Source organism: Anarhichas minor, unplaced genomic scaffold (genome assembly GCF_050575085.1).
Source record: "Anarhichas minor isolate MPS153535 unplaced genomic scaffold, ASM5057508v1 ptg000033l, whole genome shotgun sequence".
Classification (NCBI taxonomy): domain Eukaryota; kingdom Metazoa; phylum Chordata; class Actinopteri; order Perciformes; family Anarhichadidae; genus Anarhichas; species Anarhichas minor.
In genome coordinates this window covers 8,747,736-8,765,714 of record NW_027466479.1, presented here as the reverse complement: position 1 = coordinate 8,765,714, position 17,979 = coordinate 8,747,736, and the positions used below count along the sequence as shown (strand labels likewise).

General features: G+C 42.9%; 2 protein-coding genes and 1 non-coding gene across 3 annotated transcripts; all 3 read left to right on the top strand.

Moving 5' to 3' along the window:
* The first annotated feature begins 57 nt into the window (after positions 1-57).
* limd1b (LIM domains containing 1b) lies at positions 58-5,112 on the top strand. Its single transcript, XM_076106002.1, has 6 exons — positions 58-163; positions 3,619-3,686; positions 3,906-3,968; positions 4,567-4,697; positions 4,870-4,921; positions 5,029-5,112. The coding sequence occupies exons 1-6, from the start codon at positions 58-60 to the stop codon at positions 5,110-5,112; spliced, it is 504 nt and encodes a 167-aa protein (XP_075962117.1).
* Positions 5,113-5,749: 637 nt separating this feature from the next.
* On the top strand, positions 5,750-9,304 carry nrm (nurim). Its single transcript, XM_076105777.1, has 4 exons — positions 5,750-5,915; positions 7,391-7,584; positions 7,679-7,855; positions 8,395-9,304. Exons 1-4 carry the CDS (start codon positions 5,765-5,767, stop codon positions 8,695-8,697), a joined length of 825 nt encoding a protein of 274 aa, XP_075961892.1. The 5' UTR covers positions 5,750-5,764; the 3' UTR covers positions 8,698-9,304.
* Positions 6,179-6,251, top strand: trnak-cuu (transfer RNA lysine (anticodon CUU)). The gene has a single exon. It is a non-coding gene; the product is annotated as a tRNA-Lys (tRNA).
* Positions 9,305-17,979: the final 8,675 nt, after the last annotated feature.

The following is a 17,979-nucleotide window of genomic DNA, read 5'->3' as shown; positions in this document are numbered from 1 at the left end:
CAAAAAATGTGATTTATAAGGCGCTGTTTCTCTCTTAACTACACAGCTGCATTTTTCATGGCGTTGACAGCCACTTCCTGCTCTGAGTTACTACCTGTGCGCGGCGGCGCGGTGGAGGGCGTGGTCCGAAGGTGGGTCACGGTTACCTGTCCGAACTTGACGGGTGAGGAGGATCGGGGGCCCTGCCGTTGTACCCTTGAGCCGAAACACCGCTGCGTTGATACGCAAAGTATTGATTCCTGAGAAGGGCACGAGTCCTTACGTGACTCCACTACGCCGTGTGGCACAATGGGTGCCCTATTTATACGCAGCCAAACATGCCAAGGATTGTTGGCATCGTGCGGTGTGTCCCCAAAATGAGGCAGAGGAAGGGCTGTGGAGGCGGAGCTCAGAAGTACCCAGCATCGATAGTATTATGCACCAACAAACTGATAAAATGCCAAGGGGATGATATACATTCAGTCCCTATTGGGTCATATTTCTGGTGACAGTTTAAATGAGAAATGTATTTACATTTAAAATCAGGTTGTATCTGGTCAGCTGCATTTTTTTTTCCCACCGTGAAATGATGATGAAAATGTTATTGACTGATGTCTGATAGTAGATCTATAGTGTGGATAGCACTCCCATGTTGCAGAGGTTCTTCTCCTGCCTCCACATGCCTCGTGACGCAGCCATTCCAGCACAGAAACATACCTGAGGGCAGAACGACTCATTTGAGTTACATTTTTGGAGTCTTTAGCCGAAATAATTCACCCCAATTTTAATGCAAAATGCCTCATATTAACCCTCTCCCTCAGTTTTAACCCATGTGGCCTAATGCCATCTTTATCATTTTCTCCTTTAAACCCCAAACTTAAATTCCAACACTCAACAATACAGAAGGAGTAAAAATAATTGAGAAAAAGACTTTCTGTCTTTGTGAAGACACTTTGATCCCCTCCCAAAACACACACACACACACATACACACACATACACACACACACACACACACACACACACACACACACACACACACACATACACACACCCACACACACACACACACACACACACACACACACACACACACATACATACACACACACCTTTACAATCAAACACAAGTGATCTCACTGAGTGTTTTTTTTGCGTTGAACCAGTCTGACAGCACCAGAGTGGGCGTTGTGGTGAATTCAAACAGCTTCAGTGTGTCTCAACAAGAGAGCTCAGTGAAGAAGCAGCAGCTGTCACACACTTCCCCTCCCATGTTACTGTAGATCCACAGCCAAACATGTGCTGCCGAGAGTTTCCCGACTAAAGTTTCCTAAGGGGAGTTTGACGGATAAGCGCCACGATGCATGCAAATGTGGAGACATTATGTAGAGTGTCAAACTGTGTTACTTGTTTATTGTTTAGACGGATAAGTTACATGATTGTGAAATGCTTGTTGAGCCGTCGAAAGTCAATTATTTTTATTTTAAACATGTTTGCTGTCTTCTTTCTGGTCTCTTCCTCTCTTTCCTCTCATTTATTTATAGAACAGATATGGTCAATATCAAAATAAAATGATGAGACATGAATGAGAGGAGGAACCATGGGAAACCATTGTGTACATGTAAAGAGTGATTAAAACAAGGATAGAAACTAAATACAGACGACCACATTGTTCAGTTACAATCCGTTCTGCTCACTTGGCACAAATAACAGCATTTGTTTTCAACTTTCCGGGTCAACGGTTATAACACGAAGGTGCCTGAAGAGTCCACATGAGGGCAGTAGGATATATGAGCAGCATCAAGCCCTCATCTATGTGAGGTTTTATGATTAAAGGTTGACGAGCTTTCAGGGCTCCTGTTCAATATTTTGTTCATGCACGGACAGATTGTTGATTGCAGTAAAGCAAACAGTAGTGATCTTCTTTTTTTGTTTAAGGAAAACCTCAGTGGATTTTGGACACTTTTGGTTGAAAAGCAGGCATGTTTGTTTTTAATGTTTCATATGTTCATGTCTCTTAGTCCATTTAAGAAGATACATGTACGCTTTTTAAAGATAGTTTCAGAAGACAGATATCTAATAATCATCTCACGACCGTGTGACCCTTTGGACCAACCCCAACCACTGCAGGTTACTAAACTAAACGACCTGTATGAAGTAGTTCACATGAGCTCCACCTCGACCAGCTACAACAGGTACAAAGCTGCTTTTATTTTAATGCATCAATGATAATAATGAAATAATGTAATATAAGATAATATTGAACCCACACGAATAATTGTTTGACTTTGACTTTTGATACATTTTTCTGAAAAACTTCTGTACTATTACTTAAGTACGCAATATTTTGAATGTAGTACCTTCACAGTTTTGTTTTGGTCATTTAACTGCTCTGAATGGTTCTTCTCATTGGTGGAAAGTAAGTAAGTACATTTACCCAAGTACAATCATGTGGTTGCCTGAATATGATACATTACTTTACAATTCTTTGTACTTCAGCTCAGAGAGAGAAATACTGTACTTCTTTACTCCACTACATTTATATGATTACTTAAGCTACAGGTTACTTTGCAGATTCAGATGAATAAATCAAAAATATGATCAATGAATAGATTATGATGCAATATTATATATTCATATGGGAGGCAAAACTACTCCGCAGTTTTTAAAGTAATTAAAATCAGCCCCAGATTTACCAGCAATGTATGCACATGTTGATGCATTAATTAGTATAATCCAACGATATAGTATTCATTGCTCTGAAACGGTCCATTCTGCATGAGGAGTATTGATCCCTTGCGGTGTTTCTAAATTGTGCTAAAAGACACCAGTTGGCCTCGTCTGTTGCCACCCACTCAGACAGCAGCCTTGGAGGAGTCCGGGGGTCTGAGGAGAAGCACCAATGCAACACCCATGAGCCCAGAAAGCAGCTCCCCTTACAGCTGTCTGCACCGCACATAAAATTAGACCCCTCAGTCAGTCGTGCTGTTGGCTCCAGCGGGCAGAGACAACTGCAGCGAATCCAGTAGGAGATGGACCCAAGATATAGCTCCAGTCTTTACTTTGGTAAGGAGAGAATACACTGAGTATGTTCCTCTCTAACATAGTTTTTGTCTGTGGGTTAAGACCATAATTATTATTGATTGTGTGTGTGTGTGTGTGTGTAGTCAGTCTGCACAGTTTGTTTTCAGTCAATGAAGAAAGGATCAGGGTTCACAGTAACCAGTTGTCTATTATTTGTCCTTGTTGTGTATTCAGGAAGCTGCACGAGCTGCAGTAAAGCGGTGTACGGTGAAGGGAGAGCTTGCCGGGCGATGGGATGTTTATTCCACAACACTTGTTTCACCTGCAGCGTTTGCAGTGAGTCCTCCTGATGTGAGGGCGGATGTTCTGAGTCCAAATCTCCTTCTGAGACTGTATTTCTTTATAATAATAAATATTCACGCCTCATTAAGCAGATATAGAAATGAATGCATTGCTGTGTGTGGTTTGTTATTAAAACTATATTTAAAGGCCAAAAGAAACATTTTAAGTTGAATTTCCGTCTTTATGAAAACAAAATAAACACCAGTGTGGTATCAAATGTCACGTCAAGGATTTTATGTTTACCGTGCTTCTTGTCTTTTATCTTCATGTTTAGATGAAAAGCTCAGTGGGAAGCCATTTTATACAATGTCAGGAAGAATCTACTGCGAGGATGATTTCTTGGTGAGAATATAGTGCTTCAGCATGGCTGCATACAGAGTTAAATATCACATAAACATGTGGGAGAAACGTTTTTTCAACTCCTCGGTATGTTCGGTACATACTGTGGAACTGACAATAAAGCTAACTTTGAACTTTGAACTTTGATTTCTATCCAGTTTGAAGATTTACAGCAATCGTCCAGACATTTAATGAGTCGATTTGTTTTGTTATTTACTGCAGTACTCAGGAGCTCATCCATCCCAAGAAGTGTGTAACAGCTGTGGGTGTTTAATCATGGACATGGTGAGTATGTATTAGTTTACTGTGTATGTATTATGTGATACATGCTCTCTCCAGTGGTGGAAGTATTATTCACATCTTTTACTTTAGTAAAAGTAGAAATACCACAGTTTAGAAAATACTCCCAAAAGTCCTGCATTTAAAATGCTGCTTAAGTAAAAGTACGAAAGTATTGGGATCAAAATATACTTAAGTACCATAAGTAAAAGCAGTATGCAGAATGGCACATTTTAGAATTATGTATTATAAGAAGCGATGCCTTAATATGTATATTACTTCAATGTTGCACCTGGTAAAGGTAGTGCTTTTTTTTCACTGCCAGATTGTGAATTTTCAATAAAATATTCTAGTCATCCGATTGAATACATCATAATTTATTTGTTCATTTATATTTTGTTTTCATAATCTAAATCTGCAGCGTAACTAAAGGCATAAACTAAACGTAGAGTATTGTTCCCTCTGAGGTGTAGTGCATTTAAAGCTTGAAGTAGCAAAAAATGGAACCTCAAGATAGTATTCAAGTGCTGGAGTAAATGTACTTAGTTACTTTGCACTGCTGGCTCTCACATTGTGTAAAGAGGAGCTGGTTTTGCATCGTCAGGTTTTGCAGGCTCGTGGGAAGTCCTACCACCCGTCCTGCTTCCGCTGTGTGGTCTGCAGACGGAGCCTGGAGGGTCAGCCCTTCACTGTAGACGCAGACAGCAGGGTCTACTGTGTCAGCGACTACCACAGGTGAGTTTCTGATACAGGCCCTGAGCAAGTACAACAACAGTGGGCCAGGCCTTTTGAATTCACACTCCAGACAAAAGAAGAAACCAAACCCTGCCCGACAGGCCACACATGAGACGGGTCACACCCACAGTGACTTCACATCTGAGTTTCTGTGACCTTTTGCTGGTTTCAGGGTCCGAGCCCCTCTGTGTGCTGCGTGCAGAGGGCCGATACTGCCAACTGAGGTTAGCTGAATAGTTTGTTTAATTAATGGCAAATAGCACTCATTTTTACTTTAGTTTCTGAGAAATGATCGTAAAAATGTCCCTTCATTTGTTGATTTTTTTTCCAGGGGTCTACAGAGTCTATTCGTGTGGTATCATTTGACAGAAACTACCATGTAGAGTGCTACAGTGGTGAGGTTGACCTCATTTGAAGACAGAAGCATTTTGATATCTGTGTTTATTTTTCCCCCGCTGGTTATTTTTTTGTAAATGTAAAACATTAAAAAGAACATACATGTTTAAGTTAATGAATCTGTAGCATTTTGAAAAAAATTCTGTCTTCAATAAAATAATGATCCCAAGTCTTGAGTATTGCTTTGTGCTCTCTGTTTCTTCTTCTTCTGTTATTAGTTTTGTGGTCTGTGTAAAATGAGCAGGCCAGAGTAGTTTACATGACCAGCCAAATAATTAGGAAACCCCGGAAGAATCCTGAATACTTGAATACTGTAAGAACAAAATGTGAAGCTGTGAGCCTCCTGACAAACGCTTCTCCTCCTGTATTCTCTCAGTTTGAGACTGAACTCTGGGAAGTGCTGTAGAGGTGCCTTTGGTCTTTAATTCTGCAATCAGAATTTTAAATAAAAGATCTGAGCCACAATATGTTATTTTATGTCTTGATGTTTTATGCTTTAGCATTTTGTTTGTATTTCTACAATGCTTTGTTTTATACCCCACTTTGACAACAAATTACTGTATGCACTTTTCCCTTCTGGTTCAGAGGCGACACCGTGTGTCAATATTCGGTATTACCACAAACTCCCGGAAGAATCTTCTGTTGGTAAATGAAGATCAACGCTGATTGAAATGGCGTCAGTCGGGCTACGTGGTTGGGCTCTCTGCACCGTGTCTCTCCTAAACTCTGCGTTTGTTTTCATATCCGGTGCGGACTTTATTCGGTTTATATCATTTCGAGCCATTTACCACAACATCACCGGGGACACGACGCTCTGTCAAGGTAAGCTTCCGTACTTTACACTGCTGCTGCTGCAGCCGACCATGCGAAGTTAACGCGAGCTAACTTTAGTGGAGGAGTTATTTTTGAAACCTGCTAACATGAGAAGGCTTTTAGTGTCAGGGCTTAAGTCTTTGCTATTTTAACGTTACTTAACGGTAATTACGGTGTAACAATAGCCGTGCTTCATATATAATATGAATGAAATTAAATCATAATTCATATCAGTTCGTTGAAATTTTACCTTTTGACCGTAAAGTGTCAGTGCCCGGCTAGCTCAGTCGGTAGAGCATGAGACTCTTAATCTCAGGGTCGTGGGTTCGAGCCCCACGTTGGGCTACATCTTTTCTTCTGAAGGGATTTGTTTTTTTCAAGCCCGTCAACTCAGCTGTTGTTTTTAATGGTGGATATCGTATCAGACATGTTTTACGTCAATGTGTATATTCTCAAAATAATATAAGTCTGTTGTAACTGTTTTAAAAATGGTGAATACTTAAGTATAGTTTTCGAAAACTAAGTTGGTCGAAATCGAGATCAGAAGCCGTTATCACTGCTATCACTGTTATCAGGAATTTGGCACACTGCAGTGTGCCAAATTCTGCATGCAGTGTGCCAAATTCTGCATGCTTGACAGAATGAGTTACACTACTTTTAATCTTATTCATAGGGTTTGTATTTCTGCTTCTCACTCATATCTGACCTGAGAAGCTACTAAACCATGCTTTTGCAAGGTTGATGTTAGGTCATTACGAGGGAGAGGCTTACGTTAGTTAATTCAACTAGTCTGATAAGTGGGCAGCGCCAACTGTCAGAACACTAGATCGATCAAAACCTTTTTACCTCTACTTTACTTTTTGAATGGAAACTCAAATATTTACTCGATACCAGAATTGATTTAGTAATAATTAATTGAATCTAACACAAACATAATGATAAGGAGGACTACACCGTTGCTTGTATTACAGTAAATATGGAGCAATGAAACTGTGGGTTATGTATAAATTGCTGTGACATGTTTAGTGCTTGAGTGCTCGCAAACGGTACTTGTGTGTTCTCAATGCGATGCCTCGGTAGTTACAGTGTGCAAAAGACTGAACATTGTAATAAACTTCAGTCAATAAACCATAGTGCCTGCCCAAATCACACTGAATGTGTAGTTTTTAATGTATTGCAGAATAAAATCAAAACAAACCAGGGGTTTTAGTTCGTGTGAATGTGCTCTATTTATGTATATAGGTTTATATACACAAAAAACGAACCTTTAATTATTGTCTGGACTGTACAGCTTGTTCAATCTAATTGTTGGTAGTCTGAATAAGCTACAGCTGTATTAAAATGTATTTTGTGAGGTTGTACGTGACAAATTATTTTATAATGACTATATTGTAATGCTCAATATAAACATAATTAATGACAATATTCCAGTTGATCAGAATTTGAAGTGACCTTTCTCTTCACATCATTTGCCCACACCTAAGACTCTATACCGTGGTCGGTGGCCCTGCAGGACAGCTCTGTCCTCGGGTCTCTTTTTGTGGATCTGGGGCTGCTGGCTCTCTTCATCGTGCAGCACAGTCTGCTCGCCTGGTCACCCGTCAAACAGGCCCTCCAATCAGTGCTGGGGACCCTGAACAGGACGGCTTACTGCTTCACCACAGCACTGGCACTCCAGGTACTGCAACACAGACAGAGTTAAAGTTGAACGTGTTTTACATGTCGCTTTTCTTCCCCACTCTGCATCATCATTCTCTTTCCTCCTGCGATAGATCATCATGCGTTACTGGCAGCCCGTGACTGGCGCCCCCTGCCTGTGGTCGGTGCGTCATGCACCCTGGAGTATCTGGTTCCCTCTGCTCTGCTTCAGCCTGCACTTCCTCTGCTGGGCAATCATCTGCAGCATCCTCATGATCTTTGATTACCCTGAACTGTTGGGCATCAAGCAGGTAGCTTATCAGTGTTACATTTTCATAAATATTTGGGGATATTTCTGCCTTCATATGACAGAAAACAGTTGAAAGGAAACAAAGAGAGAAGGGGAATGACATACAATAAAGGTGATGGATTCAACACTGGATGTTGTGATTGCAGTATACTATGCATCTTAATCTCGAGGCCACCAGGTGCCCCAATTCATCATCATAGCTGTATTAAGTATCATAGTACATCTTGTTACCTAAACTGTTACATGATTAAGTTTCCTACAGATTGATTTGCCATAACTGAGATGCATACAGTATGTATCAGAAAAGTTGACGTTACATGTAATTCTTCAATTTACACAAGGAAATGTGCAATGTGAAACGTATCAAAATACATTTTCTTGAATTGTGATTAGACTTTCAGTGTAGCAGGGAGTGTGTTATCTGTGACAGTGGTTATGAAAAACTCAAAAATGTTCCATAAATAGTTTGACTTGTTATTGGTACTGCCTGCTGAACCTAATTTGTCTCTCTCATCCTCACCCTGCCCTCCTCTCTCTCAGGTGTACTACGATTGTCTCGGTTTAGGGGACCCTCTGTCTCACAAGTCACCTCGTGCCCAGCGCCTCCTGTCTCACCTCCGCCACCCGGTGTGCCTTGAGCTTGGCGTCGTGCTGTGGCTCCTGCCGGCCTTGTCCCTGGACAGGCTCCTGCTGGCGGGGACTCTGTCGACCTACCTGGCCCTGGCACACTCTCTGGACAAACAGGATTTAGCCTACCTCTGCGTCCAGCTTAACCACAAGCTGCAGCTCTTTGCCGAGCCGCACCGGGGCAGCGGCGACGCCAGCGACCACAAGGAGGAGTGAAGTGGAGGTCTTCTTACTGCTTCGATGTGAAGCTTCAAGCTAACTGCGGTCTTAATATTCAACAGAAATGTTACAAAACTCATTTCTCAATAAACCTGGTCGTCTGCTCTGGCCATTTCTGCTAAAGCCAAATGACCTAACTCAACTTGACACTGGGTTTTTTTAAGTTTTCTTTTCACTGATTACATTTAGGAACAAAGATTCTTAAATGTAATCAGAATATATAAGGTTTTATTGTAAAGTTTTATTTTGTGTCCGAAATTGATTGATAATACATCTAACATTTTGCTATAAAACCTGTCAAATATTCTTTATTGAGTTCATCATACAGTACATTTTTACCATTTACCAAATTCAGGTATACGCTGTATTTCTATGCACACTCATTTTTAGTTAAATTGTCATTGAGTAAGAATGTCACACTGATATTTCACACTGTCAAAAAGCACAAAAATGCAGCTTTGTTTTTCACACTTTTCAGCTATCATTGAAGAACAATGGTATTTCTTAGATCATGAATTGTGTATTTCCTCAGTTGCTCTATTTTGTGTTGGGGACAGTAATGTCATGAACAAAGTGAATAAAGTTGCCTTTTCTTAATATGTCATTAATTCTCGAACTTCAAAAGTACTGTAATCTTTGATTTAACATGTATTTTATGCTGGTATTAGATGTTGTATTATGGCTTCACTGTAATGACAATTATAACTTTAGGTATTTTCATGTTGAATGAATGTAATAAGCTGCATGCAGTAGGTGTGTAAGATGTGTATTTGTTATCTCTATTCATGTCTTATTATTATAAATAGTTAGAAAAAGAAAAACATGCCATGATGAAATGAGGTTGATCACACCGGAGGTATACTCCTGCAGCTATGAGCTCTGCCCTGCCGACACCACAGCCCGTTACACACACCCCTCCACCTCCATCTTTTTTCCAATTAGTCCTGCGGAAGGAGGGATGAGATGAGGGTGGGGGTGGGGGGGGTTGTTGCCTGGACAGACGGCTGTGTTCTTGAAACGCCTCTTCTTAGGTCCGACAATATGGTGTGTGGCACTAAACTCTCCTGACGGAATTTAATGTAATTATCGGATTACAGTGCAGCCGCTCCAAGCCCATTTACTACTATAACGACGACGGAGGTATGTTCGTGCTCTGGTGTACAATCAAGTTGTTGGGTGATTTGACGTCTTTTTAAAAACAGCCGTTGTGACAGCACAGATTAATCTGTTAGTTATTGGCGAAGGAGATTTTCCGTCGAGGAGTGGAGCGCATTACGCACAGCCAAGTGGAGATGACAACTTTAAAGTCTCAGCGGATATAGGCCTACTAATATCTTTGGGTCGTTTTTGGTGAGTTTGATTGAACACTTTCATCATAAATATTAAACTGAAGCAGGGAGTGATTTTCTGTTACATGTGCATTATGGGCTGCAAGTGTGATAAAGTTTATGATACTATTTTGAGAAAAAGATGAAAGTTAGTCTCAGTTGAACAGGTAAGGCTGGAAATGTTGTTCCACCGTGTAATTCTGCATTCATTTGCATCTTTCTATGTGCTATTAAACATTGTAAACATGTCAATTGATATTTAAATTGTGTAATGTGGAGTTTTATAGTTTATACTGTCCTAAAAGTTAAATATCTCGATGATGTTCACAGCTATTTATGGTTGTGGAGAAAATTGATTTTAATGAATTGTTTCCTTATTTGCAGATAATTCCCAGAAGCTCAAAAGAAGAACAGCAACCATCTTGTTCGAAACCTTTTCTGTTATGTCTGTCTCCTCTCTGCCGGAATGGAAGCAACTCCTGCTGGAGAGAAAGAGGAGAGAGGAGGAGGAGAGAGAGAGGAGAGAGAAAGAGGAAGAGAAGAAATTTGCCAGCATGCCCGCCTGGAAGCGAGGGATCATCCAGCGGAGGAAGGCGAAGCAGGACAGTATAGGTGACAGGGAAAAGGAGAGAGACGTCTGTCTGCTGCAGGTGGATGTCAGATCTGCTTCTGATGGTCTGAGTGACACGGACAGCGTTGTAACAGTCAATTTGGAAAGTGAATGGTCACTTAGTCCAGATCCGGGGCTATGGCTGGATGGAGAAGTCAAACCAGCGAGTCAGGTGTCTGTAGAAACTATAGTTCCATTCCATGAAAACCCATTTATTCGAACGCAGAGTGCATGGAGGAAGGGCAGGGATACAGAAGGAGGGAACGAGCCAGAAGTTAAGGAGAGGGAGAAAGACAAATTGATCCCCAGGAGTCAAGATGGTGAGTTGGGAAAAGGAAGAGAAATCGAGCTGAAAATAGAGAGATTCAGAGATGTGAGTGAGGGAAGGGAAAAAGAGATGAGCAGGGACAGGAGTCAAGGAAGAGAAAGAGAGAATAACAACCAATGGAAAGAGTCAGTTAAAGATGCATCCAGGGAGCGGGAATTACTCAAAGTAAGAAAAGACGAGGAGGAAAAGGAAACAGACCCGTCATCTAGTTCTTTTTCTCCCCTCGTCCCTTGTCTTCGGACCATCCGAGCCGACAACATCATCATCATTGAGCAGGATAGGAAATCCAGCGATGAGAGAAAGGCTAGATGGAGGGACACAGAGACGGAGTGGCCTGAGGAGGACCAGCAGCTGAAAAGAGGGATGAAGATGGACCTGAGGGAGATCCTTGCAGGAGGAGGGAGCATCACCGAGATCCGAGCCTCTGAAGTTCTGATCATAAAGCCGTCGGCAAGCCCTGAAGAGATGAGTCCAGAAGTAGGAAAAGGAGGGAGAGGTTCGGGTAGAGAGGATGGAGAGATAAAGTGCAGCATGGATGGAAGGAGGGAGAGTTTGGGCAGAGAGCTCAGAACAGACAAGTCCTGGCTGAGAGAAAAAGAGAAAGAGAGACCATGGGGCCAGGTAACGGTTATTAAAGACGACAGGAAGGACAGCTTGGATGATAACGTGTTTGTTGAAAGGGGAGGTAGGGTCAGTCAGCTGCTGAGTAAATTCGGACAGTACCCCAAGCCTCCATCTCGATCCAAAAGCTCTGATAATTTCCTCCAGCCTGGGAGGAGAAAACTCTTAGGAGATGAAGATGACGAACAATCTGAGGTAGACGGGAGGAATATGGTACTGAAAGGTGTGCCGAAACGCTCATTTAGCTTCTCTGATCGTGTCCTCTGTGCTAAGGAGAATGGTTTAGATGATGAGGGTTATCATGCAAGGAAAACCCGTGGGAGGATACATTCAGACAAGAGCGTAGCGCCGTGGGTCGACGACGCAGGCTTAGGGAAGGAAACCACAGCAAAGGTCAAACTGGGGTGCACATGGCTTTTAGATAAAGACCGGTTTGGAATGCAAAAAGATGGACATTCAAAAAATGAGGATGAAAAGGAGGGGTATAGGAGAAATGAAGCAGAAATGTGTCCCTCCATCCAGCACAGGAGCGAAGTTAAGAAAGTGGAGCCTGTTGATACGAGGGCTTTGGAAAGGGAAAGCGACGCAGATGGAGATGAGGGGTTCACAGTGGCATCGGTCAAAAACACAGAAGGAATCTCGTTTGCTAGAAGACTTACGATCAGGCAGGAGGGGAAAGCAAGAGCTGAAAGAGAGGTGAAGCACCAAGCAGGTGAACAAAGTCTAGAAAAGCAGATGAGTGTAGAAAAACAATCAGAGATGGGGGGACAGATTGAGGAGCAAGTTCGGGATAAAAATGTGTCTGATTGTCGGAGGGAGGAGGGATTCGAAAGCACAATCCCACCTGAAACTTTGCAGAAGAGTCATGTCAAATCAGCTTTCACAGAGTGCTCCAGTCTGCTCTGTGCTGTCACAGATAGGGCTAGAGACCTCCACAGAGGGCCAGAGTGGAGTGGTACAGGGCCACAAGGACCTTACCTACCACACTCTGTTTTGTCCCAACACACAGAGGAGCTTATAAGTAAAATAGAGAAAATAGGAGACACAACTATTCATGGCAGTGAGAAAGGAGAAAGGGCTCACAAGGCTGCATATGAAATGACCAAAGGATCAGATCAAGAAATTGGATCAGAGACACTCCTTACTGATGTAACCCCCAGATCTCCAAAAAGAATTGCACCCATAGGGATCCCTCCAGTTCCTCTGGAGATTCAAATCCCCAGAAGTGTGTTTTACGTTGCCGAAGAAATGGTAGAGAGAAAAAAGGCCGTGGGTCAAAGTGGTGACGAGAAAGACTGGGAAGGAGGTAAAGGGGTTCAGAGGAGGGATAGCTGGAGAATCGGAAAACCCCTGAGCCGCATCGAGTCCCTGCGAGAGAAAATAAGGCAAAGAGAGCTGGAGAAGCTGAGACAAATAGAGGCACAAGGTGGAGGTGGGAGTGAAGGTGCAGAGATAAACAACACTCACACAGCCGGGGACAAGCGTGACGAGAGGGGAACTGAAATAGAGAAAGAGTGGGAAGCTGCAGCTCAGATGCGGAAGAAGCTGGTCGAAGCAGAGAGGGGACAGGAAGACGCAGCAGCGCAGACATCCACGACTGCATTTGACGTCACACAGGAAGTGAGCGTGTTGAAAACCTGCCTCCAACTTCCTGTTTCTGTCCCACACTCGCAAGCCATCAGAGGAGAAGAAGTGACAAGCGGGTACGCCACTGCTGCCTCCGAAGTTATCTGTGACAGCTTCCAGATATCTGAGGATGACAACGACCCTGTGAAACATGTGGAGGAAGAGCTGAGGGGCCTCAGGAGCCAACAAGAGAACAAAGAAGCAGAAAGGGAGGAAGAGGCGGAAAAGGAGCTCTCAGAGGAGGAGGTAGAGGAATACACATCGCCTCTCGACCCTGTGCAATCTCTCTCCCCTTTACCGCCTCATCCAAACTCCCTCGTAGCCATGAGCCGGATCTACAAATTGGAGACAGTCGGCTCGAGGTCGGGCTTGTGCCTGAGGGAGAGGACCGTAGACATCCCATCAGTTCACCTTGTTAAAGTGAAGCCCCTCATGTCAAACGCACAGCAGGGGGACAGCAAAACATTCTCAGGTGAGGACATCTGCGGGGTTCAGACAATACAACGACAGATAGAGCAGTTTCAGCTGAAAGAGCAGGAAACGCTGAAGTCTTGTGCATCACCAAACACCCTTCTTAAGGACAGAGAGACAAAGGGGCATCCAAGCCCCAGAGGACTGTTAAAGAACCAGGTAAAGGACGATAAAAAGACCCCGGAGAAAGATCACGAAACTTCAGAATCGAATCCCAATGTGTCTCCTTGGCGTGTCCGTTCTCCAACATCTCAGCTGAAACAATCTAACCAGACTACCACAGTCACCCCCTCACTTCTCAGGAGCCAATCCCCGGACAATACTCTGAAACCCTCGGATTACGCCCCGACCCCGGCCTCCTCTCCGTGCTCCCCATCTCCTGCACAGTCTCCGAGTGTCTCTCCATCTCCAACCCCATCGCCCACGCTCTTCTCCATCAAGAGTGCCTCTGGAGGCCAAGTGAAGAGAGGTGCCACCATCACAATCGTCCCAAAAAAGCCTGCCGGCAGAGGAGTGACGGGACCCACAACGGGCTCCACGGCAGTAGGGTCGAAACCCTCAAAGACCTCATCGCAGCAGGCCCAGATGACCTCCGCTGCGGCCGAGCCAGTGAAGAAGAAGTACCCCACAGTGGAGGAGATTGAGGTGATTGGTGGATATCAGAATCTAGACAAGTCCTGTCTGGTCAAGAACAGAGAGACCCCAAAAAGGGTGAGTGTTTCGTTTTTTGTTTGCATTTCACTCAGATAAATGTAAGTAAACTAAAAGATTTATTTTCCACTAACCAAGGACACCAAAGACAAGAAGTTATCTGCATCAGTTATTTTAACATGTCATGTTGCACAAATGGCAAATTTGAAGACTTCTAATTTCAAAAGGGATGGTCGCTTTTGAAATTCATCAGAGGTGGTTCAGAGGGCAACACCTCGTTGTCAAGCAGAATCTCCTGTCTCTCTTGGAGAACATCCCTTTTGATTGAGAAGTACGATCACAGACACCGACTAAGCCGGTTAAAGCCTTATCGAGCACGACATCTTGATTCTTAGCCATAAAATCCTAGAGGGATCTGCTTTGCCATTTGCTTCTTAGGTCTGATTCTTTGCAGACTTTTGACTTTTACCACATGATAATGATTTCACAATACATATTTTAGCCAAACGTGTGGACAGCAAACGTGTGGACATGTTTTTGGACATGTTTGGTTTATTATTGACACACAAAACCACAGAGAGACAGTGAAAGCGAGCTGCTTGTTGCTTTGTTTGCTAAAATGACGGTAATTATGAGTTCAAATGTCTGCAGAAATGTTGCAGACTTCAGGGGAGACAAAACAGTTGAGAAGGAAACCACAACGACAAGAAGCCAGCTGCTTCCTCCTTTCTTTTTTTTAGTGTTGTCTGTCTACTTGACATCACATGCTTGATTCTGTGGATGCATGCAAAGAACCACACTATTATTTACAGTCATTCAGTCTCAGCAGCCTCGACTCAAACAACAAACAAATCTCACTGGAGTTAAAGGTCATATTACAACTTTCTGTTTTTTTATTTCATGAATCCAGTCCCTGTTTGAGGGAGAGTGGGAGAGGAGCTCCTATGTAATAAAGGGAGCCAAGCAGAAATAATCTTTGTCTGTCCTTTCTTACCAGCTTGTGGTGATGAACCTTGACTGTATTTATGTATTTTAGAATTGTATTGAAAATTATATTGATTTTCTTTTCCATGTAAGAGTTAAACAGCTGGTAATTTCCCCTCAGTCTGCCTGTGTTTCCGACTGCTTCCTTGTTCCCTCGGACCAATTCAGCTGTTTTTGTTGAGTCAGCCCTCCCTTCCACTCAGACAATTCTCTCTTTGTATCTTCTAGGCTGTTTGGTTTGTTAGACTGGATCCTTGGCAAACAGTTGAACACGCTGACCCTCCAATGCATGACTGAGTGTTACTGTCAGCATGCCGCCAACTCTTAGTTTGATGTGGGTGAAATGGAAAGAGAAAGAAGGGTTCCAGAAAGATGTGAAATAACTTAATGGTGGTCTAAAAAAACGACAGTTTGACAGTCATACTGAGAGAATTGGAGGCGATTTAAGGCTTCTTGTTTCGTCTAACAGAAAGTCACGGTCACACTGCATGTTTTTGCTGACTTCCTCTTTCAATCTATTTCACTTCCTCTAAACGTGGGACGGAGATCGACACGAGGAAGTGACGCAGTGTACACTTTTAAATCTCTAAATGCGACTCAGACACTAAACCATCTGTTTTCAAAGACTTGACTAGCCCACACAAGAATGAAAGAGAAACTGTTTGGTGAATTTCTCCAGCTGTAGATTTCCCTGTTACTGTGACCTCTAATGAAGTAAACTATCATTTATTTATGAGCAAAGTCCGCTTCAGCTGCAGCGAATGACCACTTTGCGACAGTGATTCTCTGATCACCTGTCGCTCTCTCGTTGATGCCCTTCAGACTGTTTAACGTCAGGCCTCCTTCCCTCCCCCCATCTGAACTCACGTCATCATGTCACAGAGTGGGTCTGATATGTTGGTCACAATCTTATTTATTAATTTATGTTAGATTCTTTTAGTTTTACTATGTTCTAAGCAATACCTTGCATGCATTTGAATGGATTTTAATATTGTCTTCTTCAACTATAAAAGCATAAATTGGGGGTCAGTCTTATTTAAATATCGCTCCGAACCGAATAGACACTTTAACATCCAGCGTTACTAAACAAGCAGTATTGAACCTGTGAAGAAGTGTGGTCAAATATTGATACAGATATGAACTTCCTGCTAATGACAACTTCCCTCTTATTCTCCTACTCTTCCAGTTTCTGTCTCTCGACCGGGGCCTCTGCTGTCCTGCTGTGTTAGTTACGTTAATCGGGTTCATGGAGGGAGGATTAGCCTCCTGTGCCTTACCATGATTCGCCGGGCCTCGCTAATGCAGTGCTATTATCTGCACTCCTCTGCAGACAGCTGCTGTCAAGGTGAAGCAGCGGTAACTCGAATAAAGTGTGCAGTTTGGTGTCTGGTCGTTTCAGACTCCAACCAGATCATGTCTGCACCTCTGGGTGTGTTTACTACGGTGCACATCTCTGCTGTTCTTATAAGACACACCGTGGATTTCCTGCTGGGTCTGTTTACACCACGCTGACATTGAAGTACACAAACTCCACGCAAACATCCGTCAGGCCAGGCAAAGACGACAGAGCCTCATTCTCCTTTGCAGCACTAGCTCTAAACAAACTCAGTTTCTGTCCCTGAATAACAAATAAGTTAGTGGACAAAGTGTTCAGACAGTGAATACTCTACAGAGGGAGTATTTATGCCGTGCTAAGCCTCACGCTGTCAGTTAACATTTAACTGACAGAGTACAAACATCTCACGGAGTCTCTTCAGCGCCTCAAAGCTGTGTGTACATTTGACCATGCAGGCACATGTCAGAGAAATCAGTTGCTACAGGAAATATACTACTATTTGCACTTATCAGAGGCAAAAGGGGACATTTTGATTCTGACATGTTATTTATTTTACTTCCTGCAATTCTTTCTTTGTTTCTAAGATCGTTCATTGTATAATCGATGTTGAATGTTTGTTTGAAACAGCTTGCTAACTTGGTGGCCATATTTTCCTTTCACTTTCCTTAGTCATTGATAAATAATAGGCTTGCTTGAACTCAAGTTGCCCCTAGCTGTTTAAACATTCTTTATGCCATTTTGCCTTCAATCAATAGATGACAGTAGAGACACTCCGAGCTGCCTCTACGCACTACAGAATATAAACACTAAACATACAATGATGTAGAAATTTATTTCCAAATGGTACATGTGAGGGTATTAATAGAAGCATTTATACCTCTCGTGAGTGGATGGCAGAGGTTTTCCTTGTACAGTATCCTCTGCTGAGCCAGCGGTTTTGTAAAGCAACCAAGTTTGCGTCACACAAGGCAAGAAATAGAAGATCTGCAGTGATTTAAACAAATAAAAAAAAAGTCAAAGTAAAATAATCCTCTCTTTACTCATGTTTACAGGGAAAGGTGTGTTTCGACGAGGACCACCTGGAGCAGGTGTGTGAGTACCCATCAGAGACCTCCATGCTGGCATGTACCCCCTTCCCTCACGACCTGTCGAGGATGGAGAGGCTGCAGGGAGAGGAGGTGCAAGAGGAAGAAGCTGAAGTGGAGGGAGGAGCGATTGTCTCCAAAAGCACAAGGAACATGGGGATTGTGACGGGAGGGGGTCTAAGAGTGGGTCAGTGTCACCCCCTTCTCAAGAAACACAACGTGTAATGAGTGAGATTATG

Bases quoted from the DNA above. Each gene is read 5' to 3' on its own strand.
- nrm (XM_076105777.1), top strand. From the start codon at position 5,765: ATGGCGTCAGTCGGGCTACGTGGTTGGGCTCTCTGCACCGTGTCTCTC. The intron at 7,585-7,678 runs GTACTGCAACAC...CTCCTGCGATAG, and splicing joins CCACAGCACTGGCACTCCAG to ATCATCATGCGTTACTGGCA. The intron at 7,856-8,394 runs GTAGCTTATCAG...CCTCTCTCTCAG, and splicing joins AACTGTTGGGCATCAAGCAG to GTGTACTACGATTGTCTCGG.
- limd1b (XM_076106002.1), top strand. From the start codon at position 58: ATGGCGTTGACAGCCACTTCCTGCTCTGAGTTACTACCTGTGCGCGGC. The intron at 3,969-4,566 runs GTGAGTATGTAT...TTGCATCGTCAG, and splicing joins GGTGTTTAATCATGGACATG to GTTTTGCAGGCTCGTGGGAA. The intron at 4,922-5,028 runs GTTAGCTGAATA...TTTTTTTTCCAG, and splicing joins GGCCGATACTGCCAACTGAG to GGGTCTACAGAGTCTATTCG.